The sequence below is a fragment of the Dipodomys spectabilis genome, unplaced genomic scaffold (genome assembly GCF_019054845.1).
Source record: "Dipodomys spectabilis isolate Male_0828 unplaced genomic scaffold, ASM1905484v1 ptg000138l, whole genome shotgun sequence".
In the NCBI taxonomy this organism is placed as follows: Eukaryota; Metazoa; Chordata; class Mammalia; order Rodentia; family Heteromyidae; genus Dipodomys; species Dipodomys spectabilis.
Genome location: NW_024870815.1, coordinates 9147194 through 9166025, shown reverse-complemented (window position 1 = coordinate 9166025; position 18832 = coordinate 9147194). Strand labels below are relative to the sequence as shown.

General features: G+C 37.5%; 1 protein-coding gene across 1 annotated transcript in view; it reads left to right on the top strand.

Moving 5' to 3' along the window:
• Plcxd3 (phosphatidylinositol specific phospholipase C X domain containing 3) overlaps positions 1 to 18832 on the top strand; it is a 142193-nt gene that overhangs the window by 76008 nt on the left and 47353 nt on the right. The window contains exon 2 of the mRNA XM_042690614.1: positions 12557 to 13265. Coding sequence (XP_042546548.1) covers positions 12557 to 13265 — 709 coding nt within the window. The remainder of the gene's footprint in view (positions 1 to 12556; positions 13266 to 18832) is intronic.

Here is an 18832-nt window from a genome sequence, read left to right as displayed (position 1 = left end):
AAAGAAAAATTAAACCATAGTGATTTCAATTTTTCTATTACAAAAAGATTGATCTCAGTGTTCTACCAACTATGTCGTTTAATTTAATATCCCCAAGTGCAATTCCTCTACCCTTCTTATGTCAAGTGAGAGACACACATGAAGTTACAAGTACATGGTTTTTAATGATTGGTTCACTTTTAGAGATATTTTCATCTGTAATACGTAGGCATTATCTTTATTGACAAAAAGACAAACAAAATACCCTTATTTTGTCCACAAGAACCTGGTGATAGCCTGAAGAAAAGAAACATGATTTTGTGTGCCAAAAATAAGAAGAGTTCCTTTATATTTAAGGTTTTCTCTTTGTTTAAAAAATTCAAGCAACTTATCCATTTAATCAGTGAGTTAAATGGAAATTAATGAGATTAATTGCAGGCTGTCAAGTAGCAACCAAGTGATTAATTTTGAAGTCCCCCCTTTAGATTGACATCATGTAGTACTAATTGGAGAGATCTGATTGACTTCTAAACCATGTAAAAGTGGTTGAGTATTGATATTGTCTTCATAATGTGTGCATTTTCTCTGTTGCTTTGCAGTTAGAAACCATGAGTGGATTTCATTCACTTAAAATATGGTCGGGAATGGGATTGTAGAGTCACCTGAAGAGAGAGCCATGCACTGGTCTGTCCTCTCTACCCTCAGTTCAGTGCATGGCCTCACAAAGGGTGGTGTCTAGGGACTTATCTCAAGGTTACAGGGGATAGGATCTGCTAATTTGGAGCCTGCTGATTAATACATGGACATGATAGTACTGAAGGAACAATAGCAGGGAGATGGATCAGCAGATGACCAGCCTCTTGTTATCAGTTTTTATTTAGTAATGGCGCTTCAGTCTTCTGTGTGGTAGGGAGTAGTACAAGTAAGTTGTTCACTTAGAGGAGTAACATACTAGGTAAGAAGAACAATTAAAAGGTCTGCCAATGAAAAGGAGACACAAAGCAAGAGGAACTTGTTAATGAATGTCCAGCAATTGGCTAGAATCATGTATTTTTTTTCTTCTAAGACTAAATTCATCTTAGAAGCTAAGGCAAGATACTGCCTATTGAAAAAAAGGTTAAATAATGACAGCTCAGATAAAGGAAAAAAAGTGTGACTCAAACCAATAAATTAAAATCTACTTTAGTGATCACCACCGGAAACCAAGCCATTAAGAATGGAATTGAGCGTGGATTTCGAGAAACAATTTAGACCATGACTCGCTTGATTTGAAGATTGATTGAATGTGGCTTGAGGTGTAAGGGTTAAAGAGAACCCCAAAGATGAGAGAAGATAATGAAATAATTTAATATGCAGGTGGACACAAGAAGAAGTAGGTTAGAAAGTGAAGATACTGAGACTCATTTTGGGCCATTCGAGTTCTAGATACTCATGAAGCAATGACATTTGCTGGCATAGTAGGCAGATAATGGGGTTTGGAATGCAGATGGTGGGCTGCTGCTTTGACTGTAAAGTGGCATTTTTTTAATGCATCCATAAAAAGGCAAAAGAGAGTAATAAATAGTTGAGATCACTTGTAACAATGGGGCAACTTGAGGTTTCAAATGGTATTTTGGACACATCTTTAGGAATTACAAGAGCAAGAGGAAACAGTGAAGGAGACTGAGAAGGAACAAAAAAAAATAAATAGAAAAGCTAGAGAAAAGTTGTGTTCAAAAGTCAAACCAGCTGGGCGCCCGTGGCTCACACCTTGTAATCCTAACTACTCAGGAAGCTGAGATCTGAGGATCATGGTTCAAAGACAGCCAGGGAAAGACAGTCCATGAGACTTTTTTTTTTCTCATGGGGGCTGAACTCTGGGCGCTGTTTCTCGGCTCTTCAGCTCAAAGCTAGCACTCTACCACTTGAGCCACAGCGCCACTTTGGTTTTTTTTCTGCTTATATGGTGCTGAAGAATTGAACCTAAGGCCTCATGCATGCAACTGAGCCAACTTCCCAGCCTCCAATAAACCACTCCAAAAACCAGAAGTGGTGCTCAAGTGGTAGAGTGTTTGTCTTGAGCTAAAAGACAACAGCGCAGGCCCAGAGTTCAAGCCAAACCAGGAAATGTTATATGTAGGAAGTTCAATCATACCAAATGGTGTGTAAAGGCTAAGTAGTATTCACTCATATGTTCATATAGTACATACTACATATGGTATAGTGTATATAGTGTATACAAAATATATAATATATATAAACATAATATACATATATTATACCTACCATGTATACCTGTGATTATGATTAGGGACTAACAGAAATGATTGGTAGGTTTTCTTTAATAGTCACCAGTGATATTTCATGGAACTTTCCATGATATACTGATAGCTCCATTGCAATAGGGTGAGGATGGAACCCCAGTTGGGGAATAGAGCCTCAGAATGTATAGACTAATCTAATAGAGTTGAGCATAAATGGTTAAGAGAAAGAGAGCCAATGGTGACACTGTGTAAAATCGCCAGTTCTGGTAGGTAAAAATGGTTATTAGTGTTATTCACTATTTTACTTTGTTCTATGTCCATGTTAACAGTTTTGACTTACTGAGTTGAACCAAATATTTTTATGTTTACACAGCTATGTATTGTGTTGTGTTCATATGAGCACAAGGATTTAAAAAATATAGGATTTTTTTCCTAATGAAAGCAGAAGTCCAGTCTAAAATCAAGTGTGTGTATATGGGGAGTTATAGGGAATGAACAACAGAAAAAATTCAACAAACAGGACAAAGGTCACTAACAACATCCAATGGCAATTGCTACTCATTGCAGAATAGATGAACTGTGAATTCAAAGTAAGGAAAGACAACCAGAGTGGAGAAAGCTTTCAGCAAACAGAGAAAATATGTGCGGGCCACAAAAATAGAAGGTTAAGACTTTCATAAGGGAAAAACAAGAGGAAAAGCTTGACTCTAGAATTCCATCTCTTCTCTTGTGGAATAGAAATATTGCTACCTACCTTTCTTCAGCCCAATTAGAGGGACTCAAAAATAAATCTACTCGAGCCTGGTGCTAATGGCTCATGCCTAATATCCTAGCTACACAGAAGGCTGAGATCTAAGCAGTGCACTTCTTTTTTATTATTAATAAATTTTTATTGTGAAAATACCATACAGAAGAGTTATAATTACATGAGCAAGGTAATGAGTACATTTCTTTTTACTTTTTTTTTTTTGGGTCCAGTTGTGGGGCTTGTACTCTGGGCCTGGGCACTGTCCCTCAGCTCTTCAGCTCAAGACTAGCGTTCTACCACTTGAGCCATACCACTTGAGCCACAGCACCACTTCCGGCTTTTTTCATTTTGCTTATGTGGTGCTGAGGAATCGAACCCAGGGCCTCAGGCATACAAGGCAAGCGCTCTACCACTAAGCCACCTTCCCAGCCCTAATGAGTACATTTCTTACCAAGCATTGTTGCCTCCTCTTTTGTTTCCCCTTACCATCCCTGCTGTTCCTCCCATCTCTTAAGAAGTGTGCTACTAGACCAGCAGGAAAGTCCATGAGACTCTGAATTCTAATTAGCCACCAGAAAACCAGAAGTGGTACTGTGTCTCAAGTGGTGAGAACTAGCCTTGAGCAAAAAGGCTCAGGGATAGCACTAAGGCCAGAGTTCAAGCCTTATGACTGACAAAAAAAACCCCAACAAACCAGCAAACAAATATATAAGTAAGTAAACAAACAAATCCACTCTTTTGCATTCTTATACAGAAGTGTTCTTAGGTGGAAGATAGTCATGCTTCCCTGTGATCCATGAGAACCACTATCAGATATATAAGAAACCTCTTGCTGAAGAGCAGGAGTCTTAAAAGCCGCTGCCTGAAACAGTAGAAGGCAAAGTAAGAGAAGCCCAACACTGGCTGTCACAAGTAAGCTCAGTGCTCTGCAGGACAAGAGAAAAGCAGTTACTACTTTGACCCATCAGAGAGCCTTAAATTCGAACCTGAAGACACAGATATTGAAGTTGCAAAGGCTGGGAATGTGGCTTCGTGGTAAAGTGCTTGCCTAGCATGCACAAAGCCCTGGATTCACACACTTATATACCTCTCAATTCTTAGCTTCCCAAGCCTTTCCGCCTGGAGGTCCACAGATGAAATTGACTTGATACATTTTCTTCAATGTTTATTAAATCCATAATTTGGTAGAATTTAAAATTAAACTGGTCAAACTGAGAGACAATTGTGGCTACATATTTTTAAACTTCTCTCTCAGTAACTAACAGACAAAAAGATTAATAAGAATATGGAATACTTGAGTATTATCAAACAAATCAACCTAATGTTTGTAGAACACTTCCCCCAACAACAGCAGAATTCTTTTCTAGTATGAATGGAAATTTTGCTAAATAAAATAAATTTCAATAAATTAGAAAATACTGAAGCTTGTTGCCAGTGGCTCACGCTGTAATCCTAGCTACTCGGAAGGCTGGGATCTGAGGATTGTGGTTCAAAGCCAGACTGAGCAGGAAAGTCCGTGAGGTTCTTATCTCTAATTAACCACCAGAATACTGGAAGTGACACTGTGACTTCATGTGGTAGAGTGCTAGCCTAGCAAAAAAGCTCAGAGACAGTGCCCAGGCTCAAAATTCAAATCCCATGACTAACAAAAAGCCAGGTGTGGTAGTACATTCCTGTAACCTCAACCCTTGGGCAGATGAGACAGAGAATCTTCAGTTTGAGGTCAGCTTAAGCTAGATATTTGAAGCCAGCCTGAGTCACATAGTGGGATCTTTACCTCAAAAAAAGAGGTAGGTAGCTCAGTGGTAGAATGCTGGCCTCTCCTGCATGAGGCCTGGGTTCGATTTCTCAGTGCCACATAAGCAGAAAAAGCCAGAAGTGGCGCTGTGGCTAGCTAGAGCTCTAGCCTTGAGCTGAAGAGCTGGGGGACAGTGCCCAGGCCCAAAGTTCAGGCCCCATGACTGACAAAAAGAGAGTAAGAGACAGAGAGGGGTAGGGGAGGGAAGAAGGGAGGGAGAGAAAGAGGAGAGAGGGATAGAGAGAGAGAGAGAGAAACCAAAGAAAGAAAGATGAAATTATATCAAATATGTTCTTCTGAGACAAAAAATAAAGTTAAAGAAGAAATGAAAACAAAGAACTGTTTGATAATACATAAGTCTTTAGAAAACAGCATATTTAGTAAACTAAATAAATGCCAAAGAATAAATTCCAGGGAAATCATAAAATAATTTAATTGAGCAAAAGTTAAATTCCTAAGATGTAGCTGAAGGCTCACTTAGAGGAGAAACTCTGGTTTTAAATGCCTCTATTTGAAAAGAACAAGGCCTACAGATTTAAGATCTAAATTGCAACCACTAAAGCAGGATAAGAAGAAAAGAAGAAGACTCAAGTGGCAAGTGGTAGAGCACTTACCTAGCAAGCATGAGGATCTGAATTTTTTTAATGTACCAATAAAAAATGAATAAAAAAAGCTAATAAGGAGAGAGTAAATTAAAGCAAAGGCAATTCAAAATAAAGCAATGAAAAGCAGAGGACAATGAAGGAGAAACTAAGCAGGAGAAAAGTAGAAACAACTGGGTTTTGGAAAAGGTCAATAAAGTTAACTATTTCAGGTTGGCTTTTAAAGGATCGGGAGTCTAAGTATGGTTTAACTGGATCGTATGTGTTTTTTATGGGGACTGCAATTAAAATCCACAGGGATGGGCTCTGCTTCCAAGCATAAATGATGAGTGTTGACAGATTCAGTTCCTTGGACTGAAAGCTTCAGTTCCTAGCTGTCTATTGGCTGGGGGCCATTCCCAGTTATTTACCACACAGGCTTCTGCAATATGGCACCTCCAAGCAAGGAGGAAATCTCATGTCTTTTGTAACATAGTTTTAGAAGTAGCATCCTATCATGTTTGCCTTACTTTATACATTAGAAACAAGTCACTGGGTTCAGTCCATACCCAGAGGAAAGGGTATGAAAGCCAAGAGGATAGAGATTATTAGGAGCTATTTTAGAAATACTTCTACCACACTGCCTGAATAGAGGAACCACTTATCAGACTGAGAGGGACAAATGAAAGTGCCTGTTCCCAAACAAGGAATGACAATAGCTTTTCTGATTGTAGTCACTATTCAAAGCCAAAGCATAAGGACTTGATGGGACTGGCTTTGTAATGGGCCCTTGTTTGAGGACTAAAGGCAAAATTTAGATTCAGAGGTGCAACATTAACTACCAGACCCAAGTTCTGAATGTGATACTGTGGATGAGAAGAGGGTTAAGAGATCAGGATCCAGAAATAATGCCAAGACAACACAGAAGCAAAATTAACCAGATATAGAAAGATTTGTAGAGTCGTCTGCAACAAAAACAAAACCAAGGTTAGACAAAAACTTTTCTCTCATTTACTGAAAAGTCATAATCTGCTGCTATATTTTTTCTTTTTTTATTGTGAAAATACCGTACAAAGGGGTTACAATTACATGAGCAAAGTAATGATACATTTCTTTTTCTTTCTTTCTTATTTATTTATTATTGTGAAAATACCGTACAGAGGGGTTACAATTACATGGGCAAGATAATGAGTACATTTCTTATCAAGCATTGTAGCCTCCTCCTTTGTTTTTCCCTTCCAATCTCCCACCTCCTCATCCCCTCCCCGCCAAAGTTGTAAAGTTCGGTTTTTGACATAACGACTTGTACATCTCATTGTTGCAATGGGTCCACGGGATTCCTATTTCAACCATTTGTTTTTGCCCTTCCCCGCCACAGATTATACCAACATCAAATACAGTGAAAGCAGGGCTTATCCCACGGGGGAGGGACATACAAAGCAACAAAGAAATCATCTTATAAATATGTTAGAAACAATGGCAAGAAAGAAAAAACATTTGAATCCTTATCATTTCACCTAACATCAACTTATCTGACCGTTTCTGCTTGTCTCAGACATATACTAGTTATTGCAAATAAAGGAAACCATGGGACCGAAGTTTCTTTGGGCCTGGCTTACTTCACTTAATATAATTTTTTTCCAAGTCTTTCCATTAACTAACAAATGGGGCAATGTCATTCTTTCTGATGGAGGCATAGAATTCTATTGTGTATATATATCACATTTTCTTGAACCATTCATCTACTGAGGGGCATCTGGGTTGGTTCCATATCTTAGCTATGATAAATAATGCTACAATAAACATAGTTGTGCTGGTAGCTTTAGTGTGGTCTTGTTTGTGAACATTTGGGTAAATGCCCAAAAGTGGGATTGCTGGGTCATAGGGGAGCTCTATGTGAGTCTTTTGAGGAACCTCCATACTGCTTTCCAAAGTGGTTGAACAAGTTTACACTCCCATCAACAGTGCGGTAAGGTTCCCTTCTGTCCACATCCCCTCAAGCATCTGTTGTTATTAGACTTCTTGATTATAGCCATTCTAACTGGGGTGAGGTGGTATCTCAATGTTGTTTTGATTTGCATTTCTTTTATGGCTGGAGAGGTTGAGCATTTCTTTTTTATATAATCTTCCTTAATCTTTTATTTATTTTTATTGTGAAAATACTGTACAGAGGGGTTACAATTACATGGGCAAGATAATGAGTACATTTCTTATCAAGCATTGTAGCCTCCTTTGTTTCCCCTTCCCGTCCCTTCCCATCCTCCTCCTCCTCACCCCCCCCCCCCCCCGCACCAAAGTTGTAAAGTTCGTTTTCGACATAAGGACTTGTACACTCATTGTTGCAATAGATCCATCTGTATCCCTATTTAAACGATTTGTTTTTCCCCCTCCTCTCCACAAATTATATACACAATGGAATTTTATGCCTCCATCAAAAAGAATGACATTGCCCCATTTGTTAGGAAATGGAAAGGCTTGGAAAAAATTATATTAAGTGAAGTAAGCCAGGCCCAAAGAAACATAGGTCCCATGGTTTCCCTTATTTGCAATAACTAGTATATGTCTGAGTCAAGCAGAAAAGGTCAGATAAGTTGATGTTAGGGAAATGAACCCTAAGAGATGTATTCAAATGTTTTTTTTTCTTTCATGCAATTGTTTCTAACACATTTATAAGATTATTTCTTTGTTGCTTTGTATGTCCCTCTCCCACAGTATAACCCCTGCTTTCACTGTATTTGATGTCGGTGTAATTTGTGGAGGGGAAGGGAAAAAGCATTTCTTCATGTGTATATTGGCCATCCTTTTTTCCTCTTTAGAGAAGTTTCTCTGTAAGTCGTTAGCCCACTTATGTATTGGGCAGTTGTTTCTTTGAGGATTTGTTGTTGGGAGATTCAATTTTTTAGTCCCAGGTATATTTTAGATATTATTTCTCCATCTAATTCATTTAGTTTTTATTTTTAACATTCCTTTATTCACATCTTCATAACAAGGTCAATGAATATCATAACCATTTTCAAAACTGATTATTTCCATGCCTTTTTACACAAAAAAATGATCACATGACTTCATGAGAGAAAGGCGAAATGAAAGCCATATTGAAGCAAGGAACTACCCTTCCAGTAAAAGTAATCTGTGTGCTTGCTCTTAACTATGTCTTCTACTTTCTCTGATGACTTTCTCAATACTTCTTGAACCCTGGTGAAAAGTATATGGGGCTCATTTTTCTAGTCTGTCTATAATTGTTTATGTTTGAAATTTTCCTTAATATAAAACTTTCTTTTTCGACATACCACTTGTACATCTCATTGTTGCAATGGGTCCATCTGTATCCCTAGTTAAACGATTTGTGTCGAAAAACGAACTTTAAAACTTTGGGGAGGGGGAGGATCGGGTAGGAGGATGTGGGGGAAGGATGGGAAGGATGGGAAGGGGAAACAAAGAGGAGACAACAATGTTTGATAAGAAATGTACTCATTCATTATCTTGCCCATATAATTGTAACTCCTCTATATGGTATTCTCACAATAAAAAAAAAGAAACTTAAAAAAAACTTTCTTTTAAAAAAGTTTAAAAAATGACTTTTACCTCTCTTTTCGTCACATGTAAACTTTTTAACCTTTTTTTTATAGTGAAAATACTGCACAGAGGGGTTACAATTACATGAACAAGGTAATGAGTAAATTTCTTATCAAACATTGTTGCTTCCTCCTTTGTTTCCCCTTAACATCCCTGTCCCCCTGCCAAAGTTGTAAAGTTCTTTTTTTTTTATTGTGAAAATACTGTATAGAGGGGTTACAATTACATGGGCAAGATAATGAGTACATTTCTTACCAAGCATTGTAACCTCCTCCTTTGTTTCCCCTTCCCATCCCTTCCATCCTCCCCCCCCAACTCTCCACCCTCCTCCCTCCTCCCCATCAAAGTTGTAAAGTTCGTTTTTTCCACATAACTTGTATATCTCATTGTTGCAATGGGTCCGCCTGTATCCCTATTTAAACGATTTGTTTTTTCCCTTCCCCTCCACAAATTATAACAACATCAAATACAGTGAAAGCAGGGGTTATACTGTGGGGGAGGGACATACAAAGCAACAAAGAAATAATCTTATAAATGTGTTAGAAACAATTGCATGAAAGAAAAAAAAAAACATTTGAATACAGATCTTAGGGCTCATTTCCCTAACATCAACTTATCTGACCTTTTCTGCTTGACTCAGACATATACTAGTTATTGCAAATAAGGGAAACCATGGGACCTATGTTTCTTTGGGCCTGGCTTACTTCACTTAATATAATTTTTTCCAAGCCTTTCCATTTCCTAACAAATGGGGCAATGTCATTCTTTCTGATGGAGGCATAGAATTCCATTGTGTATATATACCACATTTTCTGCCCAATAAATAAGTGGGCTAAAAACTTAAAGAGAAACTTCTTTGAAGAGGAAAGAAGGATGGCCAATAGACACATGAAGAAATGCTCAACCTCCCTAGCCATAAAAGAAATGCAAATCAAAACAACATTGAGATACCACCTCACCCCAGTTAGAATGGCTATAATCAAGAACTTTAATAACAACAGATGCTGGAGGGGATGTGGACAGAGGAGAACTTTACTGCATTGTTGGTGGGAGTGTAAATTTGTTCAACCACTTTAAAGCAGTATGGAGGTTACTCAAAAGACTCCACATAGAACTCTCCTATGACCCAGCAATCCCACTTTTGGGCATTTACCCAAATGTTCACAAACAAGACCACACTAATACTACCAGCACAACTATGTTTATTGCAGCATTATTTACCATAGCTAAGATATGGAACCAACCCAGATGCCCCTCATTTTTCGATATAACATCTGTACATCTCATTGTTGCAATGGGTCCCCAATTTGTTTTTTCCCTTCCTCTCCACAAATTATACCAACATCAAATACAGTGAAAACAGGGGTTATACCATGGGGGAGGTACATACAAAGCAACAAAGAAATCATCTTATAAATATAGAAAACTTATTTTGAGGGCTTATTTGTTACCTGTTGTAATCTTAGCTTGCATATTTATAATTCTTCTTAAACTCATTCACTATCTCTTACTTTAGATACATTTCTCCATGTATAGTGATCTATAACACAATTTCTTTAGTGTATTCATCTATATTAGCAATAAGCTAAGTAGCAACTAGTAAATCAATATATAATAATTTTAAAATTAAAAATGTCCATGTCAGATTCAAACCACTAGTTTTGCTCATTCACAAAGTGCCATTTTCTTCTCATTACCGCTGACTAAAGAGAATGGATTATATTGTTTTCAAACGAAAATTGTCACTAGGTATATTTCAATTACCTTTCATTGTTTAAAAAGTCCAAAAACTTTACGCAGTTATATATTCTATAATCCCCACAGACTGAGGCATGAAAATTATGATTTTGAGGAATGCTTGGGTTACATAGCCAGTTCCAGGCCTCCAAAGTTGCCTAGTAAGATCTCATCTCACAAACAAAACAAAACAAAAACAGTGTAAAACCAAACCAAAACAAAGTGTTTTGAAAAATTATTTTTCTACCAATCTATCATGACTTATAAGATCCATATGCTGTGATTTCTATGGGCTATTAAATCTGTACAGAGCTTTAGAAATATACATATAGATGGAGAGATAGATACAATTATGGAATAGCATTATGTAAAAATACTTTGTCCCTAGTTGCTATTTGCATCAAATAGCTTCTATTTTGAGAGGTTGACTGAATAAACTTGGAGGGTTTTGTGTGTGTGTGTGTGTGTGTGTGTGTGTGTGTGTGTTTTGCGTGTGTATGCGTGCATGCATGTGTATGTGAGTTTTAGGTAGTAGAATTGAAAGATATAGGTCATAAGACCACTGTCAGGATTCAGACAGCAAGCTATTTTCAAGGAAAGTCTGGCTAACAGAGATGATGATACTGGGACAAGGTCATGATAGTGGAAGGAAAAGTTGTCAAAATTTGAAGTATATCTGTCCTTTCCAATGTACACAGCATCAGGGATATATTGTTGTTATTTCTGCACTAAGGATTGAACTGAAGAACTCTCAAGCACTCCTTCACTAAAGCTGTACTCATAATCCTTCTGTTTCAAATTTGTATCTTCAGATAAGGTCTTTACCTTTGCCTTATCAGGCCTAGTACCAAAATTCTCCTACTTTACCTTACACATAGATATAATTATGTACAAATGCCACCACAACTGGTTTATTTTTATTAATTTTAATTTTTATTGTCAAGGTGTTACAGTTACATCAGTAAGGTAGTGAGTATATTTCTTGTTGAACTTGTTACTCCAGATCCCTCTTTTTTTTATAATGGGATCTCATTAACTTTTTGCCAAGGATGAAATTAAATTGTGGCCTACTTTCTCCATCCTAAGTAACTTGGATTGTAGGTGAATACTATGTCCACCTCATGGTACTCTGCACTTAGAGGCAAACCTTGCACATATCACTATTTTTATGCCAAGCATAAGTAATTAAATAATCTATATTCTGTTAAATAAGTAATTCTAAATCTAGAAGTCAACTCCTAAGAGCTTTTCATTGAGAGAGAATATCTGTAAAAAAGAAGAGTCTGTGACTTAAATTTGAAGTGCTGTCAGTTCTGTTGACTTGCAGGAAAAATTAATTTGCTGTGTAGGAAGTACTTAGTCTCATCTAAGTTCAGGAATAAAGTTAAATTTATTAGAAGTGTGCTATTTTCTTATTTCTTTCTTCCTCTATCCCCTTGACCTCATGTGCTTTCTACAATGTGTCAGAAAACAATTCATGCAGTGATTTTCTGCCTGGGGACAGGGCTTCTTCATTCACTAACACAATTCCTGTGAGCATAACATTAACTCAGAATGAAGGGTAACATGTTAGACAAAGTATGTGAGAGCTGATGAGTCTCTATAAATCCTGCTTTATGAATCAGCACTTACACTACCTATATGAAAAGTATATTAAATCCTTGCCTCACAAAAGTAGATGATGAAAACATTGATAGGAAGGGATCTTTCTTATTGTTTTATGATCGATAAGATCTGGGTCCTACAGTAAGTTGTAATAAAGTTTCTTCCTAAGAGATGAGATTTAACTATCTACTGCTTAGTATTTCCTTTGACTCACATTGCAAGTCAGAAAGAAATCAGAAAGGTTGAAGGACTAGAAATTAATCAAATTATGTCTTTTTATTTGCCCTAGGGTCCCATGATTCTTTCAGCTTCTACATTGATGAAGCCTCTCCAGTAGGTCCTGAGCAACCGGAAACTGTCCAGAATTTTGTCTCTGTATTTGGAACTGTAGCCAAGAAACTGATGCGGAAATGGTTGGCCACTCAAACAATGAACTTCACTGGTCAGCTAGGAGCCGGAATCCGATATTTTGATCTTCGGATTTCCACCAAGCCCAGAGACCCTGACAATGAACTTTATTTTGCTCATGGCTTGTTCAGTGCCAAAGTCAACGAGGGTCTGGAGGAGATCAATGCATTCCTCACAGATCACCGTAAAGAAGTCGTATTCTTGGACTTCAACCATTTTTATGGGATGCAGAAATATCACCATGAAAAACTGGTCCAAATGCTGAAAGACATCTATGGAAACAAAATGTGTCCAGCGATTTTTGCCCAGGAAGTGAGCTTAAAGTACCTGTGGGAGAAAGACTATCAAGTGCTGGTGTTCTACCACAGTCCAGTGGCTCTGGAAGTGCCCTTTCTCTGGCCTGGGCAGATGATGCCAGCACCCTGGGCAAACACCACAGACCCTGAAAAACTGATCCAGTTTCTTCAGGCATCCATCACTGAAAGAAGAAAGAAGGGTTCGTTTTTTATCTCTCAGGTGGTGCTGACCCCCAAAGCTAGCACGGTGGTCAAAGGTGTAGCCAGTGGCCTCAGAGAAACGATCACAGAAAGGTAAGTATGCCTAAACTGTGAGAGAAAGCTTCCACAACATAGCTCAAATCTGCCTGTGGAAAGGGCTTCTTCATTCTTAACACAATCCCGGTGAGCTAGTAAGTGATAGAACTAACATTTAAAAACCTGCAAGTATTTGTTTCCTAAGGTCGCCAGAATACAGTACTACAAACAAACTGGGTGCATTTGAGCAATAGAAATGTGCTATCTCACAGAAAGGGAGATCAAGGGCTTGGCTATCTGTGATTTCCCTCTAAAAACCTTTACAAGAATCCATTCTATGACTGTCTTTTAGGTTCTGGTGATGGCTTCAAATCCTTGGCTTGTAGATGCATCTTCTTATCTTCCTTATCTTCTTCTCATAGTGTTCTTGTGAATCTTTTTCTGTAAGAACAATTGTGACACTGGTTTAGGGCCTACACCAATGGCTACATCATAACCTCATTACATAGGTACAGACCTTTTTCCTAAATAAGTTCACACAAAGACAAAAGTGTGCTGTTCACATAGGAGACAGATCACCCCTTAACATCACCAATTTAAATTAATGTCTAGCTGTCTTTTACAAAACTCCTTTTCACCGTTGTGTAGCTTTTTCCTCTATCACATGCAGTCTTTTTTTTTTTTACATACCTACTGCCATGTAATACATACCACAATCACAGGAAGTAGATATTGTCTTATGGATTAAAAAATAATAACCTTCAGATAAACAGGATACTTTGCCTAAGTTCCATTCAACGGTGAATGTTTGAAATAGTCATTCCCAAGCCATATCATCGGCCACATACATTATATAGACTGCTGTATTAGGAGGGGTTACTCTCTTCTTATCAAGTCCAGTCATCCATGATTGACTACCTTCAAGGTGTACATGAAGTCATCACCAAAGATCTCTATAACTATTTTCTAAGAGCCTGATATACGCAGAATTATGCAGACAATTTATTCTCTTGAGTTCTGATTTCATATATGTATATGCAGTACTTTGACCATCTTCATTTTCAGTCACTCTCTGTCTGCCTTTACCACCCCCTTCCTTCTGGTGTCCACTCTTCCTTAACAGCACCTGTTTCGTATTTCTGACAATCACCATTTTAGTGTATATAAATTGTACAAAGTGATTTGGTCATGGTTTTTCATTTATTCATATATTTTAATCAGATTAATCCCTTTATTGCCCTATTCCTCAATCCTCTTAACTTCTATCATTTTTTCATTTTCTGGTATTTGATATACTTCTATAGTTTGAAAGTCATATTTAAACTGTGTCTTAGTTATACATGGTCTAATATACTAGACCATGTAAGTTAGGTTTGTGGGGGGAAAATAAAATAAGTTAGGAAAGTGCTGAAAAGTGTGTTTTACAATTCTTCCAGAAAAGTTACAGTGTTTGTTTTTGCTTTGAGTTTTTTTCTTGGGGGGGACAAAATGGGGGCATAGAAAGGGAGGGGGGAGAGTGAACAAGTATTATACACTATTTATTATACACTATGTAGTAAATGATCTATGCAACTTGTGGTCAGAGATAGGAGTAGGAAACTAGGGTAAAGTAAAGGAAGGATGACGTTGTCCAAGAAAATAAACGTACTCATTACCTGACTTACGAAATGGTGACACTTCTGAAATACATCTGAATAATAACAATACTTTAAAATATTTTTAAAGCGTCACAATGCATATTAGCCTACAAAAGATGCCAGCGAACATCTTAGTGAAGAATCCCATTTAATCAATACAGTATTTTCCAAACTTAAAAAAATCATATAACACTTATTAACAGCCCATGGAATTAACTTTGAAGGACTGTCCTTAATTATCTGTTCTAATTCAAAACTTCTCACTTGCCTGAGGACTCATATATCTAAAATAGTAGAGTTGTATCTTGGAAGAGTAGGATGGGAGGGGAATTTTGAGAGAAGAAAAAAAACCCTATACATAGAAACGACTTTTATGCTCTAGGATTATGCAAATTACTTACCAAAGGTTTGCACATATATCTGTGTGTTGCTATTATCCTTGTGCTATAAGCATCCTTCAGTGAAGAATGATTTGTCTCTCATACACTGACCCTAACTTTATCTCTCATACACTGCCCCACCCCTTGAAGTATGAATGCTTTTTAAGGTAAAGATTACAAAAGCGATTCAAGTTGAAAAGTCAACATTGGCAGTTGCATTGGCAACAGGGCCGAATAGGTTGAAAAAGCCAAAAGCTCATTGTTTTCATGGGCTGTGACTTCCAATTTGGAATGAGAAAGGCCTGAAGAGGCCAGTGTGACAGTTACATAACCGTGCAACTATGCTTTGGGTCATTAAAATGTGCATTTTAAATTGGTGAAAATAGTACACTTTGAGGGGTATATTTTATCACACTGAAAAATGAAACAATGAAACACTAAGACATTTTAGAAAGACACCTCTGCCTTTGTCATTCACATAGCTAAGCAGTGGTGTTAGTGTGTGTGTGTGCTCAGGTTTTTTGTTTAATTACTAATTTTTTAGACCATTTTAGTCTTCTGGATGAGGGTTGCCTTGCAAAGACAATTTGCTTAGCTCTGAAAAAGAAAGGGAGGAATGCTTTACTCCATGGTATTTGTTCTTTTTCTTCGTACAAGGTTGGTCTGGTTATGTCACTGTCTTCTTGAACTTTGTACCAGAAACATCCATTCAAAAATCATATGCTGGCATTGAAAGGTGCAAAGAGCTATTCTATGTCACTGAAAACCGTCACTAGGCAATTATAAGAAATATCTGGGCCTGAAGTATTTTCATCTGTAAAATTAGGAGCTTGTTTCTCTAGGATTTTAAAAATCATTTCTAATATTTGGGTTAACAAAAATTCTGAGCATGTGCATTTAGAAAGTCGTGTTTGAAGTTCTGGGTGGCTTTCAGGAAAACTAAATTCAGGCTGGATTTAGGTACGGTAGCTTTCAATCTGGCCCTAGGTTCCAAATACTGCAGATGTGTTTTCTATATTTTACCAATGCCAAAAGATACAGATTTTTAGTTCTCAAAGACCTATTTTTACTATATTTTTCAAACACCAGCTTTTACACCACACACCCACAAAATTCACACATCCTGAAAAAAAAAGAAGGTATGCAGTTTGAGTCAAGTCCTTTACCAAGTCATGGATAGTTTATTAATTTATAGTCCTTTTTCCATTTTAAAAATATAGTCATGTCGCCTATAAGAATATTTAGGAAGTAAGGCATCTTTGCAAGTAAGTTAGTGATTTCAGTTAATTCTACAGGTCAACAGTCTTATAATGATAATAGCATTGTCAGAGTCTTCTTATTTTCTTATAAAATATTATTATTTAAATATTCACCAGTATTAAAACACTATCAGATGTTATACCAATTGCTTTATATATTGTTTTATTTAATATTCACACAATCTTCCAATTATAGTTGCTACTCTCATCCCATCTTAAAAGGTGAAGGAGCAGATGCATTGATCCAAAAACTGTGGTACTTACACATGATGGAATTTTACATAGCTATTAGGAAGAATAATACAGTATTATGTCACTTGCAAGGAAGTGGATGGCCTAGAATGAATCATGTTAAGTGAGGTAAGCCAAGCTCAGAGACACAAACGGTTCATGTTTTCTCTCATATGCAAAAGCTAAATCTAAAATACGCTGGACATGATAAATTATATACGACTCCAGGGATATAGGGAAACAAATGCAGCAGTGGGACTAAGTAGAAACTACGTTGAAAAGGAACTATACAATTTGTGGATGGGGACGGGAAGGACAAACTGGGAGGGAATTAAGGAAGGGGTGACATTGTCCCTTTAAACTCATTACCTGACTCATGAAACTATAACCCTGTTGTATACCACCTTTTTAGTAACAAGTTTTTTTATTTTTTAAATTTTTTTCTTTTCTTTTATTTATTTTTTTATTGTGAAAATACTGTACAGAGGGGTTACAATTGCATGGGCAAGATAATGAGTACATTTCTTATCAAGCATGGTAGCCTCCTCCTTTGTTTCCCCTTCCCATCCCTTCCCAGCCTCCCCCCTCCCCCCTCCACCCAATCCTCCCGCCCCCCCACCAAAATTGTAAAGTTCGTTTTCGACATAAGGTGGAGGAGAATTTTCTTAGAAATGTTGGGCAACTTACTGGATAACACAGTTAAAGTAAAGGTAGATTCCAGCTCTCAACAAAGGTTCCACTATTTGCTTCGTAATTCCTACTTGAATTCATATGCTGTTCTAAACATTGTGCATATCATGTGCATCCTCAGATTCAGAATCTTAAAGTGGTCACATCATGTTACCTCTTTATTTATAAGGCCTCAACGAGGTCACTGCATCTTTGTTTTCACCCCCTTGAAAAGCAATATCTACATCAAATTCCTCCTTATATTCAAGTGGATTCAGAGGAATTGCTTAGTACTTCTTGAACAGTTACCATGAACAAGGTTCTGAATGAAGTACTCTGAGCTATTTTAACATTGGTAAGCTTCCATTGTGCCCATTAAGTATAAAGTAAAGTTTGAAAAGACAAGAGCATACATGACCTAAATACAAATGAGAGAAAATGAAGATCAAAGCCTGTGGTGATTAAGACAATAGAGATGCTTGGAAAGATTTGGATTGGCTTTGTGATAGGCAAAAATAGGCAGAGGTAGCTTCCCAGGTTGAATTAATAATAGGAAGGGCGGGAGGTAGAGAATCTTGAAGACAAGAGAAGTTAGGGTTGGTTACCATGGAGTGATGCTTTAAAAAAAACACCATGGAAGATGGGCATAGGAAAAGTGAAAAGGCAGATTATGAAGTTAGAGGTGACTTAATTACAATATTGAAGAGGTACTGTCAGACCTGGACCTCAGTAAATGAAACTGATCCAATTTTATAAGTCAGATAAATAAGGGAGATGCTGTTGACAGAGCCACCAGTTCAAAGGGGAAACGACTGGTTAGGAAGGCAGAGAAATAAAAGATACTGACATAGTATGACAAGGGCTGACAGTGCAGTCCTTTGAATGATGAGGACATCAATCCCAATATGAGAATGGTAACTCCTTAGAGCTGGACAATACCTACTTTATTTTAGGATCGTAGTCCTTGCTTTGAGGGGAAATTAGAATATTCAGGTTGAGTTTGTATGTTTGTTTTTGTTTGTACATTACCCATCTGGGAAAAGACAGGGAAGGACTTCAGAGATGTTGAGATCCCTACAATGTCAGGTGCTGTGTTGAGTATTTTATATGAATTGTATCTATTTAATCCACTCTCTAAAATAGTTCATTACAAAGTAGGTATTATTATGTCCATTAAAAGTGGAACATTGTTGGGGCTGGGAAGGTGTCTCAGTGGTAGAGCGCTTGCCTTGCATGCCTGAGACCCTGGGTCCGATTCCTCAGCACCACATAAGCAAAAAGAAAAAAGCTGGAAGTGGCACTGTGGCTCAAGTGGTAGAGCGCTAGCCTTGAGCTGAAGAGCTGAGGGACAGCGCCCAGGCCCAGAGTTCAGGCCCCACGACCAGACCCCCCCAAAAATATGTCTCATTTAAATAATCCCACAATTAGCAAGCTATTATTGTTATATG